General features: G+C 40.5%; 1 protein-coding gene across 1 annotated transcript in view; it reads left to right on the forward strand.

The window, feature by feature from the left end:
• ofcc1 (orofacial cleft 1 candidate 1) overlaps positions 1-24308 on the forward strand; it is an 89124-nt gene that overhangs the window by 32212 nt on the left and 32604 nt on the right. Inside the window, exons 15-19 of the mRNA XM_071485920.1 lie at positions 1986-2077; positions 3902-4047; positions 16890-17144; positions 21533-21785; positions 22235-22398. Of these exons, the coding sequence (XP_071342021.1) occupies positions 1986-2077; positions 3902-4047; positions 16890-17144; positions 21533-21785; positions 22235-22398 (910 nt within the window). The remainder of the gene's footprint in view (positions 1-1985; positions 2078-3901; positions 4048-16889; positions 17145-21532; positions 21786-22234; positions 22399-24308) is intronic.

The raw sequence follows: 24308 nt of genomic DNA on the forward strand, positions 1-24308 counted from the left end.
CTTCACACAGCTCAGAGCACAGGGGATAACAAGGAGATTGTTGTTGGCCTTGAGTGCCCGGAGAGGCTGGAGTTGTGGCAGCTCCAGCGCTCTTAGTTCATGGACGTAGCCCTTAGCTGTCGAAGCTGTCGATGCTGCCTCCGCGCTCATTCTGGTTCCACAGCGGCCTGCCCATTAGCAAGTGGGGCCTGGTGTAATGAGTGTGTGTGTGTGTGTGTGTGTGTGTGTGGCTGTACAGTCTAAAAAAGCATCCTAATCCATGTGGGTCTAGGTTTGTTAGTTCATGGTTGCTGTTGTTGTTGCTAACAGAAAAAGATGTGTGTGTGTGTCTGTGTGTGTGTGTGTGTGTGTGAGCTGTCTCAGACTGTCTGCACAGAAACATACACAAACTTTGCTGAAACGTAATACATTTACACGTCTTTATTAGCAATAAACTATGAAACAATTCACTACAACTTGTGTTTGTTTTAAAAGTTACTGATGCAGAATGTCCTGAATTTTATTTCTGGGTGAAAACAAAACTACAAACTGACCATGAGCTCACATTTTGTACATTTGACACAAAAGAGTTTATGTATGAAGACATGCTTATGTACACAAGATACACTGAGGTGAGATTATTTGAATCTCAACACCAACAGCAAATTGAGTTTACACTTATGTAATGTCATGAAAATGTAGAAAACTAAATTATTTTATACTGAGAATAGAGCAAATACTCTGCTCCAAATGTTTACCAGCAGAGAGGAGGTAATTAAAAACTACATCTGTGTTAGGATGAAATCTGATTTCAGACTCTAAAAATAGTAGTGAGCAGACTCTTCCTGCCATTTAATAAGAATATTTTAGCTGTCAGAACGATTTCTGATGTGTAGCTTCTATTTAAGTTATTATTACTAATATATCTAATCCCACAGCAAGAGAAAAAATTATATCATCACAGAGGTTTCCATATGTATCATATAGATGTGACTTGTTCCACAGGGGGAAACAAAGTTTCACACAGTGAGATTTTTACATGTATCAAGCTAAGGTTTACTTAATTACAACCTCCAGGCGACGCAGGAACCCTTTTTTAAATTCTGTGAATGTTAATATGCTAAATAATGCAGATCTCCGACTCTTCAAGCATGAGACACACATCTGGCGGCTTACCATTTAAATTACAGCAAAATAAAAAAAAAAAAAAAAGAAAAAAGTGAGTGAGTGAGACAGAGAGCAAAAAGAAAAAGACTGTGAAGATGAAAAAAAAAAAAAAAAACTTCAAAAGTAATTTTCTAAGGCAGAGAAGAATGGAAAAATGTATTACAACCAAATTTAATTTCTTTTTAGCTTTTTCATCATTTCTAATTGCATACATTAGAGTGTTGAGGCTGGAAAAGTTCAGCTGTGAGATGGTGGGAGACAGAGATGACTGTGCAGTGGGAGCTCTATAAGTTAACACTCCTACTTCTCTCTGTACAAAGACAAAAATGAGCCTTTGTTGCCTTTGTGAGTCTCCAGACAGTACACCGAAACATCTTCACTACCTGCCTCAGAGTAGAAAAACAAGACAAAAGCAACACTTGCAGTGTGTTCAGAAATGCAAAGAGTATTTTATTTGATTTCTTGGTACACTGCAAACAACATATTGTTTAACAGTTATTCTGCTTGAATTGCTCTCTCTGTTTTCACAAACCTGGACTTTTCAGTGATTTTAGCTGAACTTTGAATTCATTTTGCATAATTAAACGTAAACCTTTAGACTTTTAGAATGGTTAATTAAGTTATTTTTCACAATACAGAATGTTAACATATTTACATTATTACTTTTTTTGATATTCCATCGATGTTTTGTTTAGCTACTGCACACTAAATATCACTCAACCACTCCTGATCCTCACTATGATTGCCAGATGTGATTTCTGAATGAAAGCAAAACACAAACCTCTCTTTCTTTTTCACAGTCACTACACATCACTTCTCTTTTTTTTCTGGGGATGCAGGGAAGAATTCCTCCTCAGGAGCCATTTCTGGAAACACAGGGGAGAAGGGTGATCCGTGCAGGGTGAAAGCAGAGGGTGGGATTCACCACAAGGTAACACTGTGATTTAAGGGGAAGTGTTCCCACCCTTGAAACAACGCTCTCCCCTTGCCTTCCCTTTCCGCCCCTCTGTACACCCCTACACACACCTCCCTGGCTTATTATCTAAGATTTGTCAAAATACATTTCACACTAACAGGTATTTTTCAGCCTTCAAAGCCAGTTTTGATCTGCTTGTCAAGCCAAAGCAGCTCAAATTCTGTGAAATCAGCAATGCCAGCAGGCCTCCCTTTTTTTTCTCCAAGTCACTCTAAGCACGCCTCTTCCTGTGCTACAGAGGACTTAAGCTAAATTAATCAAAGCCTGCATGTTACCTGCCATACTTTGAAGTGGTAATTGCAAAATTACTCTGTGTGCTGATCTGGCATTGCAGCCTCCCGGTCCGCCCCTGCCATTGTGCCTCCGCTGCGGCCTTTTGTTGTTGTGATGTTATAGTTGAGGTAGTTAGAAGCCTATGAACAACATCAAGTCTGTGTCTCTCACACACATACTCACACATCCTCCCCTCCTGCCTCCCTCCTCTGTCCCTCCAAGTCTTTATTCTTACTTACCTCCTCCTACTGATGTACAAGAGGCTCTTCAGACCACCATTAATCAGTGATGACCTGTTAAATAAATGAGTTTGTTGATATGAGGTTTTATTTCTCCACAGCCTCTGTAGACCGTTTTTTTTTTTTTTTTTTTTTCATTCTCCTCTTGACCCTATCTTTAAAACCTTGCTAACTCTGTCAAATGTCGTAGCGTGGAACCCAGTTGTCTAATGATTAAGTGGAGTGATCTCCAACCTGCCCCAGCCTGGGAGTGCTAGGGATCAGATTTCAACCCTTCAACCTGCAGTGCAGGCCTAATTAAAATGAATTTTCTCCAGGCGACCACTTTGCCCAGAGGGCAGGAATCCAGCTATATACGGAATCTGCTCTTAAGGTATTGCATTAAATTTATTGTGGGGAGACACCGGAGAACATTGCGGTTTATATATCTCAGGCATTTTTTTTTTCTCTCTCTCTCTGCTTTCTTTCCCTCTCCTTTCCACCTTTTTATTGTGATCATCACTCTGGAATCCAAGCTTGCTTTGGCAAAGATTGCCCTATGAAAATGGATGGAGCCTTTATGGAGCCCTGCCCATTTACTACTTCTTGGGCCTAGTTTATCTCAGAGGGAGAGACAGAGAAAGAATGAGGGAGACGGAAGGGAGGAAAAGATGGAAAAAAAATACAGAAATGGAGAGAGGTAGAGTGAGACAGGGCTGGAAGAAAGAGAGAGGTTGCTAATTCCAACTGTGGATCTCATTAGCATACATCAGTGAGTATTTCACAACTTCAAGCAGAAAGGCACTAAGCCCACCCAAGGGCAACACAGGCAGGACTGACAGGGCCAGGGAAAGCAAGCCGTTAACATGTTGGCGGCTTAACAAATAATATCTGCTCCCAAGTACCTTGGTGAAATATTTAAAACCCCACTTCCTAACTCCATTTGACTGTGTTTATAACGATGACAGTAAATGACTTGTGTGGAAAAAAAAAAAAAAAAAAAAAACCTGTGCCAGCTGCTCAAATATCACATATTCAACACCACCGTCACTGTACACACATTTCCCAAATGAACTCAGCTTGAATGATGGCGTGCCGTATGCGATTTTGCCGTCATTCTTGTCTCGTGTCAATTGAGGCGCGGTTGAGATATAGGAGAGGCTCCAAAGTGCCACGCACACTGTCACTGTCACCGTGTGCATCCCCCAAGATAAATTCAGAGGCCTGTTTCCTGCTTTGATTACAAATGACATCCGTATGTGTTCTCCCCGATTTCTGCTCCTCACAGAAGAAGCCAATCAAGAAGACAAATAGCTGCGGCCCCAGCATGAGCAGCAGCAGCGCACCGCCTCGGCAGGCAGACAAACAGAAAATGCAGCCTTCAATGGAGAACCTCTCCACGGAGGAGCTGGAGGAGTATACATTCTCCCTACAGTAAGTCTCACCACTCATTATCCTTCCTCAGCCTCGCAAAAATTCAAACGTGGAAGGAAAAAAAAAAAAAAAAAAGAGAAAACGCGGGTGACAACTGGTTACTGTGCCTCACAGACAGTGATGTGCATGGCCTCAACCAGACAGACACTGACAACAAAATGTGCCCAGAACACGTCCTGTGCAGATGTAGATACAGTAGTCACACGTCTTTTCAGGGGAAATCCTCAGCTTGCACCTGATGTACTGTTAATCTTATATGTCTTAGTGTCAATTTGTCAACATAAAAAGTCAGAGGCAAAGTTTCCAGAGCCTCATGGCCTGGAAAACAGGAAGGCCCACTTGTGAGAAACATGGTAAATACTTACAAACAAGATATTTCATACTTAAAAAAGTCACTGCCCGGTTTTTGTCCCTTTATCTGCATTTGAATCAAATCTGATTTCAGATTTTATAAATATGAGAATTATAACTTAAAATTTAATTTTGTGGTTCACAATTTTGAGGCAAAATAATCAGTTTTATTCACACTAATTTGGTTTGTAACAATATTGCGTATGAAGCCAAACCAAACACTGCTTAACCCATTATGTCACTGTGTTGTGGTTTAGTTGTCTCTTACTACTCTGCACAACAAAATGCAACAAAGGAGAGTTGTTTAAAAAAAAAATCCTCTTTATCATGGCTTACAGCATTTGATTTTAATGAGAAAATGGGGACGTATGAAATATAAACAAAGCAGGAAGCAAAGAATTCAAACACTCGGCCCACAAATTTGTTAAAAGCAACAAGGTGCAGCACTGTCTGCCCCATGGAGCATCAAAATAAGCTGAAAGCAAAATTGCTTATTTCGACAAAAAGAAAAAAAAAAGTCACAGGTATTTGTTTTTATTTGAACATCAGCTAAATGAAGGGGAGGGGACTGCCAAACACACTACTACACTTGGGGCGTGTGTGTGTGTGTGTGGTGGGGGGGTGGTGAATAGAGAGAGGGAGTCTATGTGTGTGAGACAGACAGAAAGAGAGGTCTCCCTGGAGACTTAAAAGAACCCATGTTTCCTCATTTCTGGGAGTTGGTAATTTATAGCTGCTGGTCACATATTAAACAAGATCAGAGACTACTCCCTGACATCTTCTGAACATACTTGGGGAATTCAAATGATTACCAGCGTATCCTGCCAATAAATGACGACACAGGGACTATCTTGAGGGAGAGTGAGTACAAAACGAACACAAAACCCATGCAGGCTGCGCACAAAGAGACACAATTAAATGGTTTTCACGATTATTCATAGTGCCGCTTTTTACCTCTGAGCAGTCGCCGGGTTCTGTGAGATGAGACATTTCTGTCAGTTATAGGTAAGGATTGTATTGAGTTGGAGCCCAGGCTGCTCCCTGATGCCCTGTGAAGGTGCCGCTGCTATTGATTTCATCTTTACAAGCACACACATTACAGTATCTCTGAGCTAAAGGCTGCTTTTTTTTGCCCTCACCTAATCAGAAAAAAAAAAAAAAATCATTTGAAAGATGCGGTGCCAGTTTTGCCTTTCACAATTAAGTTAAAGATGCAGTCTTGAAGTCATACCCTCGCCACCTCTCTCACTATGCTGTTTGACTTATTCTGGGCTTCTCCACATTACCTGAGGACTGACAGAGATGCAGACAAAGGGGATCGTTTACACTTTTTTTTTTATTTTTTTATTTGCCGTCATGATGTCATCTCCGTCTCCTCTTCTGGCATTTCTGTATCTGTGTGTGTGTGTTAACATGCAACCGTGCATGTGTGTTTGTGCAGTATGTGTGCGCACGTGTGTCTGTGTATACATGCACTTTCTGTGGGATGACTATTCATACTGCAGTGATTGGGGGATATTACTGCCATCTATTGAGCCATACGAGACTGAGCTCACTGAGATTTTTATAGGCCGACACAAATGTGCAAATCAGATGCTCCTGCATTGTTAAGCAAACACTTAGAAACAGTGGGATTCCCGGAGGACAGTCAGAGAATCACACACAAGCTTTCACACAATGCATTTGTTTCCAGCATGTCACAGTCACAGCACTCCATTGACCAAGTCAAATAAAGGCACAGGAATGTATTGAAAAGAGGTGGGTTAATATCTTACAGACAAACCACTGCACCCTTAACAACAATAAATGTCACTCTCCATATAAGACATACTTGTAATATTTACATTAGAGGCTGTGGCAGCAGGTGTGATGTCCAAGTGTGTGACAACTTAATGTTAAGAACTCACTGTCTAAAAATAAAATGATATTATTTGAGGTATGGCTGTAATCTTTATACAGTTTATATGAATGCATCAGATTCAGTCATGCATCACTAACACCTTATGGTTTTCAAAAACAAAACATCACATCATATATTCAAACTAGAACAAAAATTAAAAAAAACTTCTGGGAACTTTTAAAAAGAAGTTAAGGAGTCTCAAATATATATAAATATATATAATATAATATAAATAAATAATACTTAATTTTTAAAGTTTTTTCATTTTTTATTTTGATAGAGCCAGGATCAGTTCCTGTCTGCTTTCTTTGATTTAGTGAATTGATTCTGTTGTTCATTTTACGTAATTTTCATTTCATTTCATTTTCTTGTTGATAACTTCAAAAGAACATTTACCCCCCTAAGAAAGAAAAAAAGAGGCCACATTGTATATGGCATCATAATAACTGTGAACCATAAATTACTTAATACATCATTTCAAAGACAACACAAACACACCTTTTACTGCAAGTATTGACAACTGTGAGTCAATTCAATGAAAAAGAGCATGGAAACAAGCCAGGAATGATTCTTCTCCTTCTTCTTCTCCTTTGTAGAGTTCCTGTGCTGCTGCTGTCTGTTTAAACATGCATGAAAGACTCTGGCCGACCTTCCAGCTTATTTGATGTCTGTGTAATCTTAACCACCTTTTTTCTCACAGAATAGCACTGAGCAAAATCAAAGCACCTGATTCAATACGGCTGTTGTAATTTGATAGGGCCAATTTAATGCTTTGGGATGGTGTGGCAACAACTTCTAGCAAAGGTAAACAAACTCTGAATGAAGACTGAATGAATTTTACACTGAAGAGGGCACTTTACCCTAAGCGCAGTGATAAGTTACTGTTGCTAACTTTCATTTAAGCTTTGGGAAAAAAAAAAAAAAATCACCTACATCTAGAGTCGTTTTTAGGACAACAACTCACCCTGTACTCACATACTGTTGATTATTTTCATGCATCCATGATTATTGTCAATTAGCCTTAGCATTGTGTCGCATCAATGTCACCCAAGTATTTTTTTTTTTTTTCTTCTCTGGTTTTGAAGAGAGAAACCTGTTTTAATCAAAGTCATTCTCACATAGCAATTAGATCTAATTAGTCCAATTATCAAGATTCTAATTACATTGAAATATACCCCCTAAATCTCATATCAATTATAGTATGTGTGACTTGTCCTGATCAGGAGACATGAAGAGAGCAACAGAGACAGAGTAAAGACAAAGCTGTGTAGGAGGTAGAAGAGAAGAGCACGCTCATCCTCCGGAGGCCAGATGACTGCAGAACTGACTCCATCTGTCCCCAAAGCTTTTACTCCAAAAGACTGTATGGCCATTTGGGGATAAGTGTCACTTAACCTTTATTCATTTGTTTCATATTCAGAACTATTTTGTTACTGATTATGATGTTATGATTAGTTACATCCTAGTTTTCTGTTTCAATTAGATGAGCGATGAGTCAAAATAAATACAGATTCGGCATTCAGGTTCAGAGCTACTTAACAACGCTGTTGTTAAGGCCGAGTTAAAGCTGCAGAAGTAATTGTGGTGGAAATAATTATCACCTGTACTGGAATCAGGCCCGAGCACTGGTAGCACGTTCACTCACATGCCAGCGTGTGGCCTGTAGAACAAAACACACACACACACACACACACACACACACACACACACACACACACACAAACAAGAACAAGAACAAGCGCAGACCTGCACTGTATGTTGCTATAGTGGTGCGGTGTGGCAATGTAGGTGCACTGGTTTAAAACACGCGCGCACACACACACACACACACACACACTCACACACACACATGCACAGCCCGTTCTTGCTGTGGAGTCAGAGGGAACACACTGACCTAATTTCCCCCAGTTAGCTCGCCTCGTTGGGGACCAACGTTCCTCTGCACCCATTTCCCCTAACCAAGCCTATCAGAGCACTCACTCACTGTGTGCGTCTCTGTCTGCCTTTCTGTGCCCTCCATCTGTTTCTTTCTGTACACATGCTCAAATGTAAGATCGGCACTAAAATGTACAGTTATAATGTTCAGGGCTGCTGGTCTACAGTACTAATTACACAGGATCATGTGCATATAGCATTGATATCCTGCACCCTGCAGTGTCATTCCTTTGCTAAAGAAGAACCATTAACTATCATGGAGATAAAGAGGTACAGGCCTGCAGAAAAAAAAAAAAATAGAGAGAAAAAGAGAAAACCACCTGAAATAACAGCTAGTTCCCGGCTGTCAATCCCCTGCATACTGCGGCGCCGAATCACAACTCAGTGCAAGGGTCAATCAATTCTGATGTAATGCTGGTAGGAGAGGTGGGTGGAGATGGCGATGCTGGTCACCCCTGGGTCTCCAGTGCTTTCCAGGGCTCTTTCCTGTTCTGAGGGAGCAGGAATGTGTCTGCGTGTGTGCATGCACAAATGCGTGCATGTGTGTAAGAGAGGCCCCTGGCTACCGCGACCGAGCGCACATGTTAGGGTATTTGTGCGGCCAGACGCGCCCTGGATCACTTCGGATCTCGCAGACACACACATACACAATCAACGTGTTGCTTCCTTTATGGAAATCAGAGCTGTCAGCTCCCTGACAGGCTAACATTGCAATATGACTGGTTAATCTGCGGTGATGTGGGTGTCAGTCAGAGCTGACTGCGGTCCCATTGGTGGTCTGGGTCAAATGAATGTGTTTCCCACCCTTACGTGTTGTAAGAGAGAGAGGAGGGGGGGGTTCAGATCGAGAAAAAAACTGACAGGAACTACGTGTGAGAGCATATGAGTGATTGTGTGTTATTTGTGCACACGTGATTGTGTGTGTGTGCGTGTGTGTGTTTGTGTGTGCGAAAGAAAGAGAGCTAGGCCACCAGAGGTGACGCTTCCCTCACACTCTTCCCTTTTCATCTGTAATCACCCTGACATGAACTTCTAAAAAAGATGGCAAAAGTCAACAAACAACCCTTTCCCCAAGAATTTAAAAGTGGACTTTTACATGCAGATACATATTAGCTAATGCAGTGTAGTACAAACACTCACTCATGCACTGTGCCCTGTGAAAATAAATATGAACTTTTAGGAAAGCAGCACTCACAGACAGCTCCAATAATACAACTGACAAACTGTAGATGTAGATGTAATCAGCATTTGTGTGATATTTGTGTATACAGGAGTATGATGTCATCAGGACGGCGTTTTTATTATTGTAACCATGATGACGAAGGTAAACGATGATCTTTTCCTAAACCTAATCTGTTTTTGTGTGTTTTTGCATTTAGGTTGCAGGATTTGTTGAGTTTATTTACAGTAACAAAACAAACATAATTCATTTGTGGTGTTTTTCCAAGTCTCGTCAGACATACTGTCCCTGTTGTTTTTTTGTTTTTTTTTTGTTTTGTTTTGTTTTTTTTTATCCATCAAGGTTTGATCTGGTGATGAAAACTGTTTTCTTTGCACATTTAGAGCAATACAGGAAAACGAGTGCAGTATTTTATCAGAGTATAATAACAGTTATATGCTCATAGTATGTCATTGCCTTACAGAAAAAAAGCTAAAGAAACGAGTGAACAGTGTGGTTGTTGAAAGAAAGAGAGAACGTGACAATAGAGTCTGGCCACATCATGTGTCAAAAACAGTTTTAAGAGGCCTGGTAGAGGAGGAGAAGTGAGGTCAGAGCTATATTCCGGGTCTACTGACACTGGATGTTATTTCAGGTCATGTCTTGGCGCTTTTTTTTTTTCTTGCTTTCTTTCTCCTTTGTCCATTACTTGCTCTCCACGTACACACATGCATATAACACACAGTTAGTCTCTCTGGCTCATAATTATTCCCTCTCACTCCCTCCTGTTAATTCTGTCTTTATCTCACTTTCTCTGCCTCTAATTTTCTCCATCTTTTTCTCTCCATCCTTTCCTCATTCTCTCTGTGTCTCTATCTCTCTGGTGACAATGTCCTGCAGTTATGAGGCAAGGTCAGAGAAGTGAAATCCATTTAAATACTGATGCAACTCTCTGGAGGCCCATGCTCAGCCTCTGCAGCACTCCTCCCCGTACGCTTCACCCAAATGAATGGATAGATTTCCTTAGAACATTTATTATTCGTCCTGCATTAATCGTTCAGTGTATTTCAGATTTACTTGCACTATGTTTTGTGTATTTTCTCAATGCCCTGATAAAAGTTTATAGAGAGAAAAACAACCTGTTCTTTATTGTTACGAACTACAATGGTAGTTGTAGTAACTGTTTGTGTAATGAGTGCCAAGGAAGCCCCTGTGTGTTTGCTGATCCCAGGTGCATCTGCATTTGAAATGTTTCCACCCTAGTTTATGGTGCACCGAGGGTCCTGCCATTTCCATGTTTTAATCCCCTCTTGTGCTAAGTCAGGCGCTCCATAAAAACACCACATGTTGCACGGCAGTGAAACGGCTACCTCATGTGTGCATCTAAACTATTCCAAGGTGTGTGAGGAGGCCAAAACACATTTCTGCAGGAGGAATTTGTTTGGCCAGTGCAAAGCTGGACTCTCGCTCGTCAAACGAGTGTTCTTGAATGGTCCTTTGGCTGGTTGCTCTAGAGGGTTGCCACTGAACAAAGAATATTAGCAGTTTCATTCATAGTTAATGGCATAATGTGAGAATGAACAAGTTGTATTGGTGTTCCTGCTTTGAGTTTCATCATCAGCTCATGTTGCCATTATAATGGAAACATGCTCTTCTTCTTGGTCGTATTGAAAGAAGCAGGATGGGACATCAGTTTGTTGCTACACAACTAAAAATGTGTCATGTGTGTATAGTGTGTTAAAGGGACAAAGAGACAACAGCTGGTTAGTTTGCTTTAGTTAGCCTACCTCTTTTCAAAGCTAAAATAAAATAAAATACATTTAAAAAAAAGCTAAATAAAGCACAACTTGCACACACAAAGCCATCTTGCAATGGGATCATTGATAACCGACACCAGTTAACATGTTAATGTTTCGATCTATGACTACTCAGTAGTTAGCTATTATGACACTATTACACAAGCACTCAGCAGCTATTGCTACATCGTTATATGAGCACTCAGCAGTTATTACTACATTATTACATAAGTACTAGGCTGTTATTACTATGTTATTACATAAGTTGTAGTTCCTGCTACAGTGCATGTCTCCAGGAGCACATTTTGTCATGTTGACACACACACACACACACACACACACACACACACACACACACACAAACCCAAACACAGCATCTATATTAGCACATTATATTAGTGCTAGCATAAATACTGATCATTTTGATGGTCATTATCTTAGAAGGTCATCCTCCAGAATTCAGAACCCTAATTAGAAGCTACATAAAATGTCCCACATACTAGTCTTTCTTAAAACCCAATTGTTGATGTGTCTTACTAATCTGCATGTACAGCGATCTGATCAACAACCCAGAGCACTTGTGGCCTTTTCCATGGACCTCTTATGCTTGCCTGTATGTGAGAACCTCTCTTGCATTGTAAAAATGAGCAGCCAACTATTAGTCAAACATGGATTCCTAATTAAGTGGAACATATTTTCTCTGCTTCTGATTATGCTCTCCTCCACTCCCTGTCAGCAAATAATTCTGATAATTTGGTTGTGCATCGTTATACTATTTTAATTACAAGATGATGGACTCCAGTTCTGCAGCTGAATCACAATTCCATAATTCTCTTTTAACTACACCCCAAATACCTGCCACTGTGCTCCCATACTGACAATGAAACTCATTTATGTGTATTCTTGCTTTGCCAGGGTCTCTGTAAAAAAAACTGGGCTTATAAAGCCCCCCAAATGCTAACGTAATTGTTCTTGGAACAAACATAATTTTGAAGAACTAAGAGGTGAGAGAGTGAGAGTGAAAGGGAGAGCACAATAAGTTAAATCCGAGGGAAATTTTTGTATTTTTTGATGATTTTTTTCGGTATAAATAAAACTTCTCACCAGATGATATAAAAATGACTTAATTATCTAAAAGCCTTGCAGGCATAAAATGCAGCTCTGATCAGCTTGTTTTTATGCACACACATTCAAGATGCTTTGGAAATTGATACCAGCTCAGTAACCACTGATTATCATTTAATACATCTTGTGGGAGCAGGTTTCTCAGTGATTTCCACTTTGTGAGGTTTTGTAGCTTCCTGCATTATATTTGCCCCACCTGTGCAAAGCCCTGCTTATTGTTTAAGTATTTGTGCTTTTGCGTAAATGCAATAAGTAGGCAGTTAAAACCACTGTGGGAATGGCTGTAGCATACATGCTCAGAGCACACAAACAGTTAAAATACATATGCATTGTCCTTATACAGGAACTTGTATACTGTATCTCATGTCCGTGCATGCATGGACATACATACACACAAGCAATCAGTGCATCAAACGTGAAATGAAGATACACATTATCAAAACACACACACAGTCATAACAGGAATGACTCTAGACATGATAAATTGTAAACTACTGGATCAGGCAATCATGAGCAGCTCTGTAAAGGTCATCCAATGTGTGCAAGTACGCACATCTGTCTGTTGATGTGTTTATGTATTGGATAATTGCGGTGCATCTCATTGCTTTGACAAAGGCATCATCATAAAGTGCTTTACTGGCTAACCTGTCTCCAGCTGTGGATTGACCTTATAGGTTATTTATGCAAATATCAGACCTCTCCCCAAATTTTAATATTGTTTCCTGGTTAGCACATATGTCATTATAACAGTGGTTTGTATGTTTCTGTCACATTAACACAAACCTCCAGTGTTATATACAGTAAAACGAAACTCGTGCAAAATCTCAGCTGTGATTAAAGTAATAAGTTCACAGTTGACTGTATAATTATTGAATCTTGGAAGACATCAAATATTGTGAAACAAGGAAACAGTTAAGTGTCTGTGTTCTGTTAGAGTTGTACAATGAGCCAAGAAAACTACACTTTTAGAGTCGTTACTTCACTATGCAGATATTTTGCCCATGGTGTGTGTTTTTGGTTTGGCTTACACACTCTTAATTAGCTTGAAAATAACTTCCCTTTTTCTAAGTTAGATGCAAAACAGGACGTATTGTTTGAATGTTCACTTGTTCATTTGTTTACAAGTTGCAAACTAAGTTTTACATAAAGTTTTTTTTTTTTTTTTATCCTTTGTTTCTTTTTTTTCTTTTTTCAACCGTGCCTGAGTAACACTACAGAAAGCAAATGGTTGCATAACCCACAGAAGACAGATGACAAATAACTGCACCATCCAAAACAAATGCATTATCAGCATTCTTCAAAACTAAAATGTAAACAAAGATGGTGGTATCTTCAGTCTTATCTCTTGACACCTAAGATAATCACACTTGCATAATCACCACATCGCTGTGCATCTGGGCCACTAGGAAAACAATCACGTTATCTGTCAATCTTTTAAGTCTATTTTCACACTGTATTTTTTTTTTTGCTTTCGCTGTTTCCCCAACAGCAAACCGTTCTTCGACTATGTGGGAAAAGATGTGTGGTTTTGGAACATTTATAAACAATGCCGGTGGCCCAAATAAGAAAGTGACAGAAAATAATCCTCCAAATAAAGGGATAAGTCCAATACTTTAAGTGGCCTTAGACTGGAGGGTTTAAGCCATCAGTGCTATGCAGAGGGATTCTTAGGGTTACCTTCACTTTCCTCAGCCTGGGAGCCTTCTCACCATAAATCTGCTATTTAAAATCTAACACCCCACTGTATTCCTCTCCCCCTGCCCCTCCATCTCTCATCACCCATGCCGTCTTAAAGGTTTAATACTCATCTGCACTTGCTTTTCACTTGGTGCTATTTTTAAAAAGCACAGCTCCCATTTGTTGTCATGGCGTACAACATTTAAGGACAGTCTGGCGAAAACCAGTCCAGGAGATGGTTCTTGTTCCAGTGGTTGACAGATACACGCTAGTTAAATCTGATTTACAGGCCTTGGCACACGCTGGCAAGGTTTAGAGAGGATGATGAGTGCTTTTGCAATTTGCTTTGATGACATGGGAATGAACAACAAACATATCAGAACTAAGATAACAAGGAAACAGCTTCTGGCCTGGATTTCACAGAATCATATAAACTACAATTAAAATATAGCATTATGTGCCAGTGCATGCCTGTTGAAATGGTTAGTTTCATCTTTGGGCCGCTACGCCACATGCTATCAGTCGTTCAAGGGACAAGCTGTGATATTGGAATGAAACATCCTTCTTTCCTGCAAGATAAAAAGCCCACACCTCCATCCTCCCCCCCCATCTTTCCCTCATTTTCTGTATTGTACTTTTGTAATTGGAGGTGCCATAATGAAATCAATTCAGCGGTGATAACAGATTTCACATCATGTTACCAGTTTACTTTGGAAGAGGCCACCACGTGAAGATAAAAATATTCCTCTTTCATGCATCATCAATATCTTCATTATATGAGAGATGGGCGTCAGGTTGCATTTGCTGTTTTCTTTTAATGCCACTTGACAGGGTAGCATCTTGCCTGTGTCTGTGACACACTGCTTTTTTGTCTACTCTGTAATTCCACTTTTGCAGACATGCGGAAAGCAGTTTTATACCACACCATGAATCAAGTCGTGATAAAGCTTGGAACAGAATGGAAGTGCCTTTGTCACAATTATAATAGAGAAGCAGAAACACATTTTGTTGTACATTATCATCTTTCTGCTTGCATTACACTTCACATCCATGTATAAACACACACTCGCCACGAACACTTTTCAACATCACAGCAAAATGAGTATTTTTGTTGCAATAAGCTGAAAAACCGACTTATCTATTTTGAAAATATCAGTCTTACGAGTCACATGTGGGCTCTTTGCGTTATGTAGTCATTTATTCTGAAGATTCAGGGCAGTGATTTTAAAGTTACCTTTATTGCCAGTGTCACTGATTCATAGAGGCCATGGCACCACATCAGAAAGAGCTGACAGTTTGTTCTTTTGCCACATTCTGCTATTTTAAAGTAACATTCATAATAGCGCGCAAAAGCAAGCAGCAACAGTGCCTTCAGATGATTTAATGTATAAAGAGAAAGCAACAGATGCAATGGATTCTCCCAATGTCCCTATTGCTTATATTATCGTTATATTATCTTTTTTATTATCTTTGTATTTCTCACTGACCTCATAGAGGAAATATACAGTACACATGCAGGTGAAAACGTGCTGTAGTATAAAATCTCAACCACAGAAGTTACCAGTAAATGACTTTTATGACAGGCGTTTATCTTCTCTGCCTGAGTTTATTTCAGCCAAGTGTTAATGTTTACCTCTCCAAACATCTTAGCACTTTCTGAATGAATCCTAAATTCTCCCACATCTGCTACGCCCTAAACTACCATGCACATCCACTAAGAAACTTGATAATGTCACATAATTTAACACTTCAGAGCCTGTGCCCACCTCACAGGGAGAGCAAAGATGATTGTTTTTGTTTTGAATGCAACTGTGTGACTGTTCGTATTTCAGCAGCAACACAAGCAGGGAAGAAAATGCAATGCTCCGTTTTGATGTAAGTCTAGCCTAATTATTTGGAGAGAGGAGAAGAAAGCAATCCTACTGATTCTATTTTTTTTTTCTCATTTTTTTGTCTTTAGGCAGTGCACCATTTTCCCTAGATACACACTACAAAGTGAATTCCAACTGTGCTCAGGGACACAGTAGTAAGACACAGGGATGTCCACAGGCAAAGGCCCTAAGTCACACTCTGTGATGCTAACCATAGCTCTAAAGTATACATCTATTTTAGCCTTGGTGTAATTACTGTCAGGTGGGGGATAGGGGGTCATCGGTGTCAGCTTGTGTTGACATGTGCAAGATATAATATATGAAAGTCTATGCACGTTGTAACAGTACATTCAAATTTACTTCACACACTGCATAACACTGTACAGTAATGTATATAGTATGTAAAAAGTTTTATTTAGGATATTACAATTTCTGTCCCATTCTCCTCTCCTCTCCTCTCCTCTCCTCTCCTCTCGCCTCCACTGCTCCATCTGTGCCCTCTATATGAAAGGGAATAGTTGAGCAGGCCTGACAAAGGGCGGCACAGAAGAGGCAGAGGTGCTGAGGGAAGCCGAACACTGCTGGAAGGGATTCCTATCTGTGTGTGCGTCTGTGTGTGTGTGTGTGTGTGTGTGTGTGTGTGTGTGTGTGTGTGAGTATATCTGTGTACATGTGTGAATGTGTGTCAATTTGAATACTACATTTCCCTACCTTTAATGTTTACTGCACACATCTGACTGTGGTAGAAATGCATTTGAATACTGTATGCGATGTAAAGATACTGCATGCGATGCAAAGAAAAGGGAGCATTTACACTGTAAATCCAGAAACTTAAGGCCTTAGATCTTGCGTGCTAACCTACTGTAGCCTATTATATGTACCTGCTAAGGTGTATTTAATACCAACAACAATAATTAATTAGCTAAATTACTGACACCTATGTGCGGGAGCTGTTAATCATCCTGTGTTCAAACCATCCAGCTGAAACTGTAATGTATCTTTGTAATGTGTGTTGTGTCTAAAAACAGATCAGCAGTGACGGGACCTGGTTCCTGCCCCAAACGCTTGTCCGGCCGAGCCCGTCTGGCCCTGAACATGCTGCCGTCCGACCTGGGCCTGCCGTTGCTGGGGCAACAACAACAGCCGCATACTAGCTGGCGTGGCTCTGTTCGGCAGCTCGGCCTCATTATGCTGCTGATGGCTTTGATGTGGTTTGTGAGGCTCTACCTGCATTACTGCAGCCAGTGGCTCTACCTCCAGGCCATAGCAGTTCCTGTCAACAAGTGAGTTTGCTTCCTTTGATATCGCCCTGCACGCACACACACACACACACACACACACACACACACACACACATATGTATGGGTTTGGGGGGGGGGGCACATGGATTCACATGCACACACACAGAGCAGAACTGCATAGACACTTTCTGAGCACAAGCATCACTGCTGACATACATGGAGGACAGATACATGCAGTACACTGATTACGGAAGCACATAGACAAATTGCAGATGCACTCACGACTCAACAGACATCCATGCGAGCTCAGAAACACACATGCAAAGTATGGCTGTGGTGAAATGGGATGTGGAGATGGAAAGGAGCAGAGCAGAGAATGAGGATGTGCAGTGTCTGAGTGTGTGTTGGCAAAAATACACACACGCATACACACACACACACACTGGATACGCCCAGATCATCGGTTTGGAATCCCCCCATTAACATTTTAACAAGACTCTCTCAATATTAAACAAAACTATTGTTGGTGGAGTTTGTTGATTTCACCACAGAGCCTTAAGTCCCAAAAGGCTACATTATTTGGAAGGAATTTATTGTTATTATTTGGTGCACAGCATTGATAATAAATAGCAATAAAATACCACAGAACTGTTAAATCACACTGCAGCGTAGCATATGGTGCTGATTTAATTCATCACTATAAAAAGAGCTGGCTGCAAACATGCATAGAGGCAGGTTTTTATTACAATAACATGTGGGGTGCAAACATCACACATTAAATCATGGAAAGTGATAGAGGAAGGCAGACAGGAAAAAATGTGGCTAAATGAAAAAAAAAAGGAAAAAGGATGGACTGAGGGGGCGGATAGGAGGTGAAAAAAAAAAAACGAAAATACGAAAACAGAGGGGGTCAACATCGGATGACAACTTCCACATGTCCGAATCTGCCGCTCTCCCTCCGAGCATTTCTCTCTCCATGCAATGGCCAGAGCTGGTGGTGCCCAGTGACAGAGAGAGAGAGAGAGGGAGAGAGAGAGACCAAGTGACAGTTAGAGTGGCTAGTGTGATGGCAGGCCTCCCTCCCCTCTTGTTTCTTTTTCACTCTCTTTTTTACTCCTCTCTAACTCTCTTTGCCTCCTCCTCCTTCCCCATAATCCACCCATGGACATCAGCAGACAGCAAAGTGTGCCCAGGAGCAACAGAGTCTCTGGCCCCAATGTTGCTTCAATAACCTATGAGCTACTTGTTTTTTTTTTGTTTGTTTGTTTTTTTTGTTTTGTTTTGTTTTTTGTTTTTTTCCATAGTAAAAGCAGTATACAAAATTATTACTCCATTAAAAGTAAATGTACTCATGATATGTATTGGAAATATCAAAAAAGTACAAAAAGTATATGCGCAATTGTACTTGTCAGTGATATACAGTATATTATTATGTATTATTAATGTGCAAATCAGCATTTTTGTAGCTGAGCCTGTTAGGGTCAATATTATCTATTTTCCTTTTGGGAATAAGAATAATTTCAGAAAAATATGTAGTATTTTATATTCTCATTATAGATCATGATCCACATGGCCTCACAATAGCGCTGCATGTGCTGAAACTATTACAAAGTACCTCATGTAGTTTTTAAATTTCAATGCAATGTGACATTTGAAGAGACACTCTGGTTTAATATGGAATGAAAACTGCCAATGCCAGAGATGCTGTTGCAGTTTATTGAACTGGACAGTTTCATCCCATTACATCAAGATGTGCTATAAATGAAATATCCCCTTGTCATTCTTGAAATGAGATTTAATGGTGAAATGTATCTATCTACACTATTAAATCTACAGAAAATAACACTAAAAGGGACATATTGTGCAAAAGTCACTTTCCAGTGCACGTAAATCTGGTCTCTGCTGTGCCTACTGACCCATAAACTCAAATTAGACAACCCAGTGGGCTACCCATGTCAGAAAACATGTGCCCCTTCCTACGTAAGAAGCAGGAACATTGTAATTATACCACCCTCTATGTGAGTGTCTCTCTCATAGCTCATCCATAGCTTGAAACCTACCTACCTCAAAGGCTGGCTGCACTGACTAGCAAATATGGCCACACTGGCACCCAGGACACAGGAGCTGAGTGGACTTTTTTTTTTTTCTTTTTTAATCATAACTCTCTAACTGCATCAAGCAAAAATCTGTACATTATCTACAGTATTTTGAAGTGGCATCATATATCGTCATTATTTCCTGTTCTATTTTGAAATAACCTTCCTTGTTGTGCTTATGGTTTCACTTCCTGTCTTTGTGTTTTGTTTTGGTTTTTTTTTTCCTGCCTGTGTGATTGCTTGCCCCGCCCTAATTAGTTTCACCTGTGTCCTATTGTCTTCCCCTCACTGGAGTATTTAAGTCCCTGTATCCCTTTCACTCTTTGTCAGTTCATCTGTGTTTGTTCCCTTGTGTTTCCCAGTGGAATTGCTACCTGAATTTAGATTATCCAGTATGACCCTGAATGTGCTCCTTAGTTTTCCTTGTGTGAGTTTTCCTGTTGCCCGTGTTCCCGGACTCCTGTCTGCCATCTTGTCCGCCTGGATGATTCTGAGCCTGTTTCATTTATTAAAAAGTTACTTCACTCTTCCAGCCTGCCTCTCTGTGAATCTGCATTTGGGCCTTCCTGTGTTCCTGGCTTCAGACACAACGGTATGACCTGACCACCATGGACCCAGAGGATTTAAAGTTTCCAAGGAGGAAGTAAATGAGTGATTTGCCACATTTGGGCACTTAACATGCGCTGCCTGCATGTCTCTGACATCAAACAAGAAGCTGTAGTTCGGCGATTGATTTGGGATCTTGTTTTGTCAATGCCCTGGTTGGTAAAATGGTACCCTGACCTGGCAAGAATTATGGCTGCTTCTGCTCCTTGTCCAATGGCCCTTAGATTGGCCCCTGTGTGATTGCTCGCCCAGTGTGTTTGTTCCCTTGTTTCCCTTGTGCATTTTCCTGTTGCCCACATTCCTGGATTTCTGTCTGCCATCTTGTCCACCTGAATGACTGTAAGTCTGTTTCACTCAACAAAAAGTTACTTCATCCAGCCTGCCTCTGAGTAAATCTGCATTTGGATCCTGTGTTCCTGGCTACTGCCGTAACGTCTTCACTTATGTTGACGATGCTAAACAATATAGTCAAATTCGCTGCCTAATGATGGCAAGTGTCACTGGTATGATATAATTAACTAATGGTAACACATTAGAACAGTGGCTACAGCACTTACTGTTCTATTACTTTGGTTGCTTTCATCCAAAACGGAGGTGCTGTTGCTTTGACGAACATGCTGAGCTCTGTTTTATATTTCTTGATATTTTACTTTCCTCGCTGAATATCAGATATGAATGCTGCTTTTTAAATTTTGTTTCTTTTTAACTGATCTGTAGCCATTACTCTTGCACTTGCTCGTCCTGATACCAGCAGTCTGGGCCGCTCACTGTCACTCAGGCCTCATGTTCAGTGAACGAATCACTGAATCACTCTCTCAATGAGCGAGTGCAAGCGTTAGACTGAGGGCTCAACTGAACTGAGAAATTAATGGATCATTTCAGGAAGTGATTCAGTTCAGTTTGGGAACAACACAAGTGTAGCTTAAAAAAAAAAAAAAAAAAAACATTTCAGAGAGAGGATGAAAACAGGTGCTGCAGAAATGGACAGTATTTTGGGGGGGGGGGGGGGGTTTCTGAACATTAAAGCTTATAAACATTTTTCGAAATCGGTCACGGGATGAGATAATCTCTGATATCTCGCAGGACTTTTGGAGGATGGAATATGTGAGTTAGGAGATTTGCCTCAGATAAAACACCAATGGACCTCTAATGTCAGATTAATGGAGAGAATCTGAGAGACGCTTGACTCTTGAAGCAAATCAGATGGAAATTAATGAGCAAAAACTGGACCTTTCCTCTCCCACCACTAGCTTTACCTCCTCCTGACTGATGGCAAGATTAAGAAACTCATGAGGCTTGATGTGAATGGAGAGTCTAACATACAACAGGGGGTCTAGAAAAGCTCTGTCATGTAAAAGCACAGGTGTTGATACAATTACTTGTAGCGTCTGTCAGTTTGATTTTACTTTATGTACTTTAATTAATATACTGTATCCAGAGATTATTAAGATAATGAAATGTACTTTTGATATATATTGCTGGAACCAAACAGGGCAGCACAGACTAGTAAATCAGCCAATTATAATGTCAGTTGTCATCAGTTTAATTAAATATGATTGACTCAACCAAAAACGATATAAAATAGCATGTGAATTGCTGGACCAAGTTGCCCTTGAGCTGTTAAGCATCACAAACAAAGATATACTACCCTCATATCGACACATCCACAGAATTTACATATGGTCTGCACACGTGCACATCACCCGCCTCCGTTTCGTCTCCTGCCAGGTTCCAGTTCCACGCACACACGGTGGAGCTTGTATACCAGAGTTCCTTGCTCCACATCTGGGAGGAGATGGCGATGCTGGTGGTGGGTCCCCTGACCTTGAACGCATTAACGTTCCTGCTGGTTCTGATCAGATGGGGCTGTCAACAGATATTTGGCTCACTCCCTTCCTTCACGTCAAAGTTTATCATGGCTCAGGGAGTGTGGACAGTCCTCGACCCTCTGGCAGTCTTTGCAGTGGACGCCGTCCTTGGGGTAAGTCACTTAAAAATAGCTTGGACACTTGTGCACTTTAAATAGGAGTTCACTTTATCTTGGCAAAGTGACTTTAGATTACAAAAAAAGGGGGATGGGAGAGGGTGAGAAAGAAAATATGCAAGGATAGATGGTTGTCTTTTTTGGCAGTGGGTTAGATTTTGTCAATGAAATGATTTGGATGGTTCACAGCAGAGAATCGTCTCACAAGAGATGACATAATTCCTAGTTAAATGGCATTGTAATGGTTATATCTCACGTAATATCATATTTTTTGACTAATTGCTAAGAAATGAATCAAAATCTTTGTAATATTTGTAAATCTTCATCATGTGATCTTCTCTTGATCATATATCTTCCCCATATTTCAAATGTCCGTTCTTAGATATCTTACAGAGTACAGATTTGTCTTTATTTCCCCTCTTTTTATTCAATCTCTGTCTCCTCAGCGTCTAAGCTACAGCCCTGATATGCCAGTGGGTGACGCAGCCAAGCTTTACTGGCACTTCTATCGAGCTGACCAATCAGGGGCAGCGGGGGTGATCATCACTCTCTTCCTCTACGCAGTGCTTTTCCTGCTCTCCATCACCATCCTCTTCATTTACCTGCTCAGGTGAGACAAACAGAAATGTGATGGCTGTTGAGTAAAGAAACACTATCTGGTCAGTCTCTGTTTTCCTAAATGAATGTTTTTCTTCAGGGCCCAGGAAGCAAACACAACACAGCCCAGTAGAGCACCGAGCACAATCTGCTTAATGCTTTGTTCCCCCACCCGTCTACTGTACCAGACTGCAGTGATTCCAAGGTCATAGTCAGTCTTTTTATTCCAGTAAGAATAGTTTAAAAAAATGCATATCTCAGACACTGAGAAACTCTAATCTTTGTGACTGGACAGCCTGGTGTCAAAGGTTACAGCAACCTTGAGTTATGAGTTTTTACAAAAACAGGTTTTACAGTGATATGCTGCTAAATCAGTACACTGTTCAAAACATGTTTGTTATTCAGTAAAGTGCTGTGCAGATGTGTTTATACCATCAAACTCAGTGCTAATTCAAACATGTAGAAGAGGGTTTGTGAAAAGCAAACTTAGTTATGTTTGTCTTTGTGGCAGCTAAAGCAATGACAGCAACCAACAATTAAGTCAGTGCATGTTCCCAAAAAATGTCCACGATCCATGTTCCCATAAATACACTTGGTTCTGGCTTTTACAAGTGGATCGGGTTCCTTCTTTATGTCATATTGCTCTTTAACCCCAGAATTTGACCTGTTGTGTCTGATCCTCCTGGTGACTGAAAAACCCCGCAACACAGCTCAAGATACAAAAGTGAGGATTATCATATGGGTATTTTTGAACTGACACAGCCCATAGGGACAGTCTGTCAATGAAGAGGAAGGCCCTCTCTGAAACACACTGGCCCTCACCAGCCTACTATTCTCAAGCACACGCTCAGAAATAACTCCTTCCACCCCCGCAGCCTTGTGCCCGTTCCAGCGCATCCATTTCTTTCCCTCATCTGTCCACAGAAAAGCTACAAATGCAAACAACAGAAAATGAAAACAAATGTTGATCTAATCCATTTTGATTTTTATAGTGGCATGGAATTACTTTTGCAGTTATGCATCATCTTCGCACGTCTACACACACACTTGGTTATCAGACACTAAACAAAGCAGAAATACACACATGTACCACGTAGTTTCCTTTTTTTGAACACGCCGTGCTCTGCAATTGGTTTGAAGACTGAAAGCGTTTCTAATTCAAAAGTTCTATGTGTTTTGATATAGCGTGAACATCTAACCCCCTTACATTATCCGATTAGGCTGAATGTTTTCCATGGTTGGTGTCAGTGCAGGTTTCATACATACTGAAATGGACTGCATATACATGGGGCTGAATGCACATACATATCTTAATGTACTGTGTGCTCCACTCAGGGTTGCAGATTGAGGTCAGTCATGCAGAAGCATTTACTTGCTAGGTTTGTATTATGATTTAGCACCTCAGATTTTTTTTTTTTTTTTTTTTAAGCAGTTCTTTTTCTATTGAGCTTTCACATCCTCTATTGAGCTGTCAGCTGATTAGTGAGGATGAACAGGAAAAACAAAACATTAATACATGTGGGAATGTCTCACAGCCTCAAATTACGAAGGGTGGTCCCCGACTGTTAAGTCAAACATTGCCTTTTTCCTCAGTTTTATAAAATTACAGGAGGAGACTGATGTTGCATTGCAATGGGAGGGCAGACTTAAACAGGCACTGCGTAACTACTTATTCCAACTTTCTAGCTAAAAGATGAGTATTTCTCTTTTTGAATAATAGGAAGGACCATGCACCATGGAAGGAAAGGAGTTAGAAGGGGGGGTGATAAATTACTGAATAACGTAACTCAGTATTCATCCAAGGTGTGTTCTCCCACCCTCATATGAGACCAAATTCCATTAATGGCTCAAAATGTAAGAAAACTCTTATTGAATTAATCAGTTTGAGATTGGCGGGCGAGGAGAGGGTGCCATCTAATTTCA

The sequence above is a fragment of the Trachinotus anak genome, unplaced genomic scaffold (assembly GCF_046630095.1).
Source record: "Trachinotus anak isolate AG129_WGS33_773 ecotype Australia unplaced genomic scaffold, CSIRO_AGI_Tana_v1 ptg000009l, whole genome shotgun sequence".
Classification (NCBI taxonomy): Eukaryota; Metazoa; Chordata; class Actinopteri; order Carangiformes; family Carangidae; genus Trachinotus; species Trachinotus anak.